General features: G+C 48.5%; 1 protein-coding gene across 1 annotated transcript in view; it reads right to left on the bottom strand.

Moving 5' to 3' along the window:
* The window catches only part of LOC311244539 (IQ motif and SEC7 domain-containing protein 1-like), a 58,236-nt gene extending 47,937 nt beyond the window's left edge, over window positions 1-10,299 (bottom strand). Inside the window, 1 exon segment of the mRNA XM_084334104.1 lies at window positions 10,176-10,299. Coding sequence (XP_084190230.1) covers window positions 10,176-10,240 — 65 coding nt within the window. The 5' untranslated portion in view covers window positions 10,241-10,299.
* Window positions 10,300-10,612: the final 313 nt, after the last annotated feature.

Below are 10,612 nucleotides of genomic sequence, written 5' to 3'. Positions count from 1 at the left end.
TGTGATGGTGGGAAAATAAAATATAAGGCAAAAAGCTGTGTCTCAGAGAGCAGATGTTTCAGAGAGCAGATGTTTCAGAGAGCAGATGTTTCAGAGAGCGACGGAGGGTCAAGGGGAAAGAGGAGGGAGGGAGGCAGCCACGTCGAGGGGGGGGGGGGGGCAGAGCAGTGACTCACACATGACACCATTCCAGACGAGAGGCTACTAAAAACAACACTTCATCATTCGACTCCAGGCCCAGTTCTCAACACAAGCTCAGAGACACAGTGGTTCATGTTTTTCATTTCAGATAGCACGAGGATTGAAGGACTTGTGGAGAGAGTGTCACAGATGTGCCCATTGTATCTTTGTGTTGTTATTTAGTTGCAGTGCCATGTTTGGTCAGTGAGTGGCGCTCCATTTGTTTGTACCTGATGTAGCTACAGGTTTGATTTGACCTGAGCCAGTGACTCACTTCACTTCCTGTTCCACCTGCCGTCCGACAGCGGCGTTAACTTGCTTAACTCTTTCACTGCCACACTACCAAACGGTTAACCCTTTCACCACCACACTACATAAGGTTAACCCTTTACTATCACACTACAGACGGTTAGTGAAAGGGTTTTAACTTAGTCCTCTAGTAACGATGTGGCTCGTGTTTGTGATATAACATTTGTTGATATAGTTATGTGCATTGAATGAATGCCGTATGACCAGGCACCGTATGGTCATAGTCCTCATTTGATGTTTTGTTAACAATAAATGGGTATGTACCTTAAAAGCAACATCTGGTTAAGCTACTTGCTAAGCTATCCTGGTTACTTTCATGCCGACAAGTTGACGTCACACAGCGAGACACGTTTACAGGAGGAGAGGTAAAAAGGATGAAGCGCAGTCCGGCCACGCGGGAACTCCTTTCTGATCCCGTGCTTACGCTGTTAAATCCCTCTCGGAAGAGACGAGGATGGGGGGGAGGGGGGGGGGGTTTGGCCATGCCGCGGTATTAGCCACACACCACCACTGCATAATGACTGTGTTCCAGTGTGATTGTGGAGTTAAAGCAATGTCAAAACATAAAACTGTTTAAAATAAAATACAGTCAAATGGTTTTCCAGAGGTGCAGAGATGAAGAAGGGGTTTGATAACTGGCAGTATGTATGTGTATATATGTGCATATGTAGTTGTATATATGTATATAAAATGACTAGAGAAACTATACAGGGTAACCTACAGTTTTGGCAAATATTAAGGTATTATTAAAAAAAAGTTTTGTTAACTAAGTACATTTTTTCAATATAAGTCTGACAATAAAACGAGCAGTTAGTAAAGTATGAATTAGTATAGTTAATATAGTATGATCTGATGATGAGTAAAAACTAAAAGGGGTGGGATTAAATAAGTGTATGCTTCTTCCCACTCCTTTTCAAATATGTAAATGACAAAAGAAAAGTTAGACTTTTGTGTTTTTTGTTTGTTTAGTTTTTTATATAGATTTATTTTTTGAACGGCTTAAGGCTATATCTGTACTTGATGTTTGTTTGTTGTTGTTGCATATTTGAAATAAACTTCAATCAAATCAAAATTAAAAAAAATCCATAACCGTCCGTCCGCCCACCAAAGCACCCCAGGAGTGTTGGTCCAGTACTGGATAAGCATGTCAGCTCAGCTGGCAGTGATCTTCAGCCATGGGTTCCACTAGGAACGAACATCTCTCCTTCTACCACCACACCACCACACCCCACCACCCCTGTTCCCTGCTCAACACATCCTGAACAAAACAAGCCCAGAGAGAGAGCCCTGCCCGGGCCTCGACCCAGTCCATCAGCCGGACCTGAGGGAGCAACATTCCTTCAATCCCGGAAAAGAGGAGTCACATCTACAGGAGTTCTGGGAATAAGGGGGGGGGGGGGTGCTTTGCTAATGAAGCGCAGGCTGGGGCTGGGGAGGCAGAGAGAGGGGAAAGGAGTTCCAGAAGTAGCCTCTACCTTCTGACTGGGGCTGGGGAGGCAGAGAGAGGGGAAAGGAGTTCCAGAACGAGCCTCTACCTTCTGACTGGGGCTGGGGAGGCAGAGAGAGGGGAAAGCAGTTCCAGAACGAGCCTCTACCTTCCGACTGGGGCTGGGGAGGCAGAAAGAGGGGAAAGGAGTTCCAGAACGAGCCTCTACCTTCTGACTGGGGCTGGGGAGGCAGAAAGAGGGGAAAGGAGTTCCAGAACGAGCCTCTACCTTCTGACTGGGGCTGGGGAGGCAGAGAGAGGGGAAAGGAGTTCCAGAACGAGCCTCTACCTTCTGACTGGGGCTGGGGAGGCAGAGAGAGGGGAAAGGAGTTCCAGATCGAGCCTCTACCTTCTGACTGGGGCTGGGGAGGCAGAGAGAGGGGAAAGGAGTTCCAGAACGAGCCTCTACCTTCTGACTGGGGCTGGGGAGGCAGAAAGAGGGGAAAGGAGTTCCAGAACGAGCCTCTACCTTCTGACTGGGGCTGGGGAGGCAGAGAGAGGGGAAAGGAGTTCCAGAACGAGCCTCTACCTTCCGACCCCCTGTGCCCCTCTTTCCCCAGACCCCAGAGGCCGCCGCTATAGCTATATACGTTACAGCATGTTTTTCTAATCAACTGTAAAGGGCAGTTTTCTTTCTTGCCATTTTTCAAAGAATGAAACTGAGAGTCACCCGTTCAAACGGAGAGCTTTCCAAGTCAATACGGCGGCGGGCAAACGCTTTAACCGCATCATTCGACAATGGATGAACTGACCGAATCGACCGATTGAATCAATCAATCGCACTGCCACTCCACTCACAACCCACCCACCCACCCACACACTCACAACCCACCCACCCACCCACCCACCCCCACACACCCCCACACACACACACACACACACACACACACACACACACACACACACACACACACACACACACACACACACACACACACACACACACACACACACACACACACACACACACACACACACACACACACACACACACACACACACACACACACACACACACAAGCCTTCCCCTGGACAGACCCAATGGCACATGTGCTTCCTGACACAACAAAAACACACGTTTCTCTCTCCACACGGAGTGACTCGGAGGACCGGAATACCGGACGCAGGAGATGAGGAGGAATGTGTATATTATTAATATATTACGTTAACAAATCACTGGATTAAAGGAACACAACAACTTTTGGGGAAATTTGCTTATTTGCCATCTACACTGGAGTTAGACAAGCAGATACACACCCTGTTCTTCTCTGCGCATGCATTAGGCTTAGGGAACAGCCGCACCGTTAGCCTAGCTTAGCGTCATTCACTGGAAGTAGGTGTGCCAGTGTAGCCTAGTTCCCAACAGTCACGAAATACACTCCAAATACAACTAAAAAACGTTCCTGTAAACCTGTGTATTTACCACGTAAAAAAAAAAAAAAAAGGATTAGACATTTTCGTTTTCTAAGCAGATATATACTCGGAACAATTTCTTGCCGAACCACTGCTACCTGGGCACAGTGATCTCTTCACCTCAAAAGCCCAGTTTTTCCAAAAAGCCTAATGCATGCACAGAGAAGAAAAGGGTATGTATCTGCTTGTCTAACTCCAGAGTAGATGGCAAATAAGCTAATTTCCCCCAAAAAGTTGGCGTGTTCCTTTAACAGTGTGGCGCTGGCGGTTGCAGACTGGCAAGCTGTCCGAGCGCCTGGCTGACGGCATCACTCGCTCCAGCTGACACCATATAGTCCACAGGAGCCTCGTTAGAATCCTGATCGCCCAGAACTCCTGCTTCTACTTCAGCTTTAACAGCTAAAGCAGAGGCCACAACCTTCTCCCTGGACGTCGGTTTCCAGACGGAACAGAAGCCATCGTCTGCCCTCTTATTGTAAATGGTCTTTGACACACGTCACTACCACCACGCTGAAACAAAGGCCCCTGTCTGCCATACTGCTTACCAAAGAGGCCCCTATCTGCCATACTGCTTAGTAAAGAGACCCCTATCTGCCATACTGCTTACTAAAGAGACCCCTATCTGCCATACTGCTTACTAAAGAGACCCCTATCTGCCATACTGCTTACTAAAGAGACCCCTATCTGCCATACTGCTTACCAAAGAGGCCCCTATCTGCCATACTGCTTAGTAAAGAGGCCCCTATCTGCCATACTGCTTAGTAAAGAGACCCCTATCTGCCATACTGCTTAGTAAAGAGACCCCTATCTGCCATACTGCTTACTAAAGAGACCCCTATCTGCCATACTGCTTACTAAAGAGACCCCTATCTGCCATACTGCTTACTAAAGAGACCCCTATCTGCCATACTGCTTAGTAAAGAGACCCCTATCTGCCATACTGCTTAGTAAAGAGACCCCTATCTGCCATACTGCTTAGTAAAGAGACCCCTATCTGCCATACTGCTTAGTAAAGAGACCCCTGTCTGCCATACTGCTTACTAAAGAGACCCCTATCTGCCATACTGCTTACTAAAGAGACCCCTATCTGCCATACTGCTTACTAAAGAGACCCCTATCTGACATACTGCTTACTAAAGAGACCCCTATCTGCCATACTGCTTACTAAAGAGACCCCTATCTGCCATACTGCTTACTAAAGAGACCCCTATCTGACATACTGCTTACTAAAGAGACCCCTATCTGACATACTGCTTACTAAAGAGACCCCTATCTGCCATACTGCTTACTAAAGAGACCCCTATCTGACATACTGCTTAGTAAAGAGGCCCCTATCTGCCATACTGCTTACCAAAGAGACCCCTATCTGCCATACTGCTTACCAAAGAGACCCCTATCTGCCATACTGCTTACTAAAGAGACCCCTATCTGCCATACTGCTTACCAAAGAGACCCCTATCTGCCATACTGCTTAGTAAAGAGACCCCTATCTGACATACTGCTTAGTAAAGAGACCCCTATCTGCCATACTGCTTACTAAAGAGACCCCTATCTGACATACTGCTTAGTAAAGAGACCCCTATCTGACATACTGCTTACTAAAGAGTCTAAATATTTCCCTCTCCGTCATGTATTTGTATAAGACAAATAACACTGTAGCATTATATAATTACTAGGGTGGTAAACATTACAGAGGAATGCGTGCATTAAAGGGCACCAAATCCCAAAGGTGTAATCACTCGAGTTTGCCTTGAGCACACTCCAATCACAGCTGATGGAAGGCAATTCATTACTGGATGGTTCAATGGCCAGAGTGTCACACTGTGAAGTCCCTGTCGCTGGACTCACTGATTAGAAGTCCTCACACGTCTTTACAAGTCGAAGCCAATCACAACAACTGGACGGTGAAGTAACAGTACTGTACCAGTGCCGGGTCAAAAGCGTTAGGAGCTCGGTGATTGGCTGACCCCTGTGTGCGCTGCATGTGGCACCGTGTTCAACACATGCCCGTCTGGAGCGCATGCCCGCTCCTTTTTATTCTAATTATTTTTGGGGTTTCTTTTTTTTTATCCGCCTTTTCTCCTTATTTTTTTAAATGTTTTCTCCCATCCCAATTTCGTATTTGCCAATTCTCCCCTCCCCTGTCTTGAATGTTGCCTCCCACTGGTCAGCTGTAGTGAGGATAGAAGCCTTGCATCACGTGTCCCCTCCGGTACACGAGGAGGCAGCCTGTCGCATCTTTTCACCAGACAGCGTGGACTCTCAGTGGCGAGGAGTAACGTGTGGGAGGCTCACGCTGCCCCCGATACTTCCTGTCTCTGCTGTGCAGGCGTCACCCAACCGACCTGTAGGAGTCGCTGTCCACAACGTCCAATCCCCACCCATCGACTTCCACCCGCTACCTCTGTCAATTGAGATAGTATGACGACTGGCCCAAGCCGCAGGCAATGCTGACACCGGGATTCGAGACCGGAGTCTCTTGCATTGGTGATGAGCGCAATCTCCGCTACGCCACCCAGCCGCGCCTATTTTTGGGGTTTCTGTATTTTTTTCACCCATCCCAATTTAGTCGCTATGCCAATTCCCTTCCTGGTCGTTGCGCGTATTTGCCCCACTGTCGGCCTGGGGAGGGTGTAGAACTACCACATGCCTCCTCCGATACATGTGGAGTCGCCAGCCGCTTCTTTTCACCTGACAGCGAGGAGGTTCACGCTATTTCCCCCCGATCCCCTCCCTGCTGAGTCACAGTTTACAACGACCAGGACACACACCCCGCCGGCTTCCCACCCGCTAACACTGGCCAATTGTGTTAGTAGGGACGACTGACCAAGCCGGAGGTACCGCTGACAGCTGGATTCGATCCCAGAGTCTCTGCGTTGGTAGGCGAGTGCTTAGTGCCCCCTCCTTCCTAATGGGACGATTGTTCGGCCCCCAGAGCCACTGCTTGCAGTGTTGTCGAAAGTATTGCTGCTTGCAGCGTTTTCCAGCATCACACGTTCAATCAAGTCACCATTCAACGCTGCACTTACTCTGGCCCTCAGCGATACACACACACACACACACACACACACACACACACACACACACACACACTCACACATTCACACACACTCACACACACACACACACACACACACACACACACACACACACTCTCACTCTCACTCTCACTCTCACTCTCACTCTCACTCTCACTCTCACTCTCACTCTCACTCTCACTCACACTCACACTCTCACTCTCACTCTCACTCTCACTCTCACTCTCACTCTCACTCACTCTCACTCACACTCTCACTCTCACTCTCACTCACACTCACTCTCACTCTCACTCACACTCTCACTCTCACTCTCACTCTCACTCTCACTCTCACTCACACTCTCACTCTCACTCTCACTCTCACTCTCACACACACTCACACACTCACACACTCACACACTCACACACTCACACACTCACACACTCACACTCACACACACTCAGCGATACACTCGTGTGAAGTGGATCAGATGGAGCGGTTCTGGAGATATGCGAAGGAAATGGGAGCATTTATGGTTATATAAACGTGTGACGCCCACTACACAGATGTCTGTCACTCAGACATCATATCTACACACGTCCACCAAACGTGGTTGCAATAAGCGCAAAGCATTCATGAGTTTAGGAATTATTTTGTAATAATAAGACCTGCCCCACAGCATTTGAGGAAGGGTTGAGGGCCAGTAAAGTAATAAAGTTTTATTTTATTTGAGCTTGTTGGACCAGAGACGACCTGCTGCACCACAACACGGAGCCTGTAGGAGGAGCAGTGTGAGAAAACTGATTCGGACAAAGTGGGCACGTTTTACATGGATAGAGAGTTATGGTTTCAAATGTTAAGAGGCCAGAATGTGACGTTTGTTGTTAACCCTTCCACTACCACTCTACCAATTAATGGTTAACCCTTTCACTGCGACAATACAGAAGGTTAACCCTTACCCCTATCCAAGGAGGGGTCCGGGAGGGGGGGGGGTTCGAGCTGGAGCATATGTGTGTAGGGTTTTAGATAATAGGTATTAGGGGTATATCCTGTATAAGTCATTGGTATAATTGGTAATTTCGTTGGATATACACTGTATACGGTAAAATATTATTATAGACTTTTTTAGTTTTCTGTTTCTGTACTTGCATGTCATTTTAGCCACCTTAATTGTTAGTTTCATTATGCATTGTGTGTTGAGTACTGACTTTTTTTTATTTTTATTTTTTTTTGATCTTTTTCCCCCTCCATTTTCCTCCGATTTTCTCCCATCCCAATGTTAGTCGTATGCCAATTCCCAGTCCCTTCCTGGTCGCTGCGCACTTACCCCCCACAGTCAGATCATCTGGGAGAGTGGAGGCTACCACGTGCTTCCTCCAACACACGTCCAGCCAATCACCGCTTCTTTTCACCTGGCAGCGCGGATTCTCACTGAGAGGGCGTAGCGTGTGGGAGGACCACACTATCCCCCTCAAGTCCTATCCGCGCTTAGCAGGCGCCCCGACCGAACTGTAGGAGTCGCTGTTTACAACGACCCGGACCCACCCCGCCAGCTTCTCCCACCCTCTGATACAGCCAATTGTATTAGTGCAGACGGCCAGCCAAGCTGGTGACAACCCCGGAGCTGTGAGCTGGATTCGAACAGGCGAATCCAGCTCACAGCTCCGGGGTTGGTGACGAACGCAATCTCCGCTCGGCCACCTAACCGCCCCGAGTACTGACTTTTAATAATTTTTGTTTTGCAATAATAAAAAAAAAAAAAAAAAAAAAAAAAAGGTTAACCCTTTCACTGCCACACGACAAAAGGGTTAACCCTTTCACAACCAACACACTACAGACGGTAGTGAAAGGGTTAAAGTGAATGGCTGAATGGCATTCAATTCAATACCGCACTCCCCCGGGTCCTCGGCACAGTACACCTGTCGAGGGTGAAGTCCATCAGAGAAATGGTTCTCAAGGTACGCTCTGCCACAGTCAGACGCACAGACGGAGATTCCTTCCTTTAGGATTAGATAGTTCGATTGAAATTGAACACAACGTGTGAAAAAATAAGAAAAGAAAAAAAGACTGACGACGTAGCTAAGATGTGTTGGTTGGCACGCCATCGACATCCACCATGGGAGATTGGGCTTCCTTCTCGCTCCTCCGCTCCCAGTCTGTGGAACCCTGACCACCTGAGAGCACCACAGACTGTAGAACCCTGACCACCTGAGAGCACCACAGACTGTGGAACCCTGACCACCTGAGAGCACTACAGACTGTGGAACCCTGACCACCTGAGAGCACCACAGACTGGGGAACCCTGACCACCTGAGAGCACCACAGACTGTGGAACCCTGACCACCTGAGAGCACCACAGACTGTAGAACCCTGACCACCTGAGAGCACCACAGACTGTGGAACCCTGACCGCCTGAGAGCACCACAGACTGTGGAACCCTGACCACCTGAGAGCACCACAGACTGTGGAACCCTGACCGCCTGAGAGCACCACAGACTGTGGAACCCTGACCACCTGAGAGCACCACAGACTGTGGAACCCTGACCACCTGAGAGCACCACAGACTGTGGAACCCTGACCACCTGAGAGCACCACAGACTGGGGAACCCTGACCACCTGAGAGCACCACAGACTGGGGACGCTTTTAAAAAGGGCCTCAAAACTCATCTTTTTAAAGGATAGTTGCCTTTTTTTTTATCTAGTTTTAGCTCCACACATTTTATGTTCTTTTAACAGTTTTAGCCGTTCTTATTTCATGTTTCTTTGACTCTTTTACTAGTTTTAGTCTTGCTTCTTTTATTTTCTTTCTTTTTCTTTTTTTACTCTCGTGCTAATTTTTTATGTCCTTTTAAAATGTAGCGCTTTGAGATTTGCTCCACAACTATAAAGCAACCTACAAATCAAATAAATTATTGTTATTATTATTGTTATTATTATTATTAGAGGGTTAAATGCTTTTAATCAGTCTTTAAAATAGCAAACTGTGCTCCTCCCTCCCGAGAGAGAGGCTCTGGAATCACTTGGCCCCCCCGCGTTGTTCCTTCCGCCCCCCCCCCCCCCCCCCCCCCCCCCCCAGCGCTTCCCTCCCGCCATCTCCGACACGGTAACAAGCTAACAGACAAGACTGACCATCTGACCTGATCTTTCAGTAAATGATAATTACATTAGGGTACATCTGCTGCTGCACGGTGCCCTCCGAGGTCGTCAGGAAGCACGGGCACACGGCACGCCACAGGAATGCCCTTCAACAAAGCAGGGGGGGGGGGGGGTCCAACTCACAGATGGTATCTGTGTACAGTATGGCTCACTGTAACTCTACCGTGATTCGTGATAGCATATACACATTGGACTGACGGAGAGACAGGAGGAGATATGATCTATTTTCCAGTCAGTAAAAATGTATAAGTGCAGGGCGCCGGTTTAACTTTTTTTTATTTATTTTTTTTATCTTTCGCGACTTTAAAATCCAGACTATAGTTCCATTATATACCCAACCTTTTATAAAAAAAAATGTAGGTACCGTGTGGATATTTGTGGACAAAGTGACTTTTGTCCTGCGTGTGATTGAGCAGAGTCTCACACACACGCAGAGCGTTTCCCCCGTCTGTTTATTAAACAATGCCTTGTGAGCTTTAGCAGCCTGGTGTAACCTTATCCAATGACAAAAGAGCACGCACGCACGCGCACGCACACACGCACACACGCACACACGCGCACACACACACACGCACACGCACACACACACACACACGCACACACAGAACTCTTACCCGCTATCCAGCTCTAGCTCCAACAGAGACTGGGTTTTCTCAGAGTTACACTGCAAACACCACATGCTGGCAGCAGGCAGTCAGGCCCAAGGCAAGAAGGTCCTCCAAACATTACCAGTCCCCCCCCCCCCTCTCTACCAGTCCCCGGTACTACTACCACCACCTCTCAAGGTCCTTCTAGCAGGAACACACGTCTTCCGACTCCCATCTGCCAGAGCCCTGTGTGTGTAGCTCCACGCTGCACGTTAACAGTCCCATGGCTTGGCCCCCAGTGTGATGGCAGCTCCCAGCGGATGGAAGGCAGGCAGGCTGAGTGGAAATCTGTGGTCCTTTGACAGAGAAATGGAGCTCTCTCTCCCTCTCTCTTTTTCGCTCTCTCCCAGCACACCAAGCTGGTAGGACTTTGGGAGGGGGGGGGGGGCGGAGAGAGAGGGGGG

The sequence above is a fragment of the Notolepis coatsorum genome (assembly GCF_963971535.1).
Source record: "Notolepis coatsorum genome assembly, chromosome: 17".
Lineage (NCBI taxonomy): Eukaryota > Metazoa > Chordata > Actinopteri > Aulopiformes > Paralepididae > Notolepis > Notolepis coatsorum.
The sequence above is the reverse complement of the archived record's forward strand: the minus strand, read 5'-3'. Positions and strand labels throughout refer to the sequence as shown.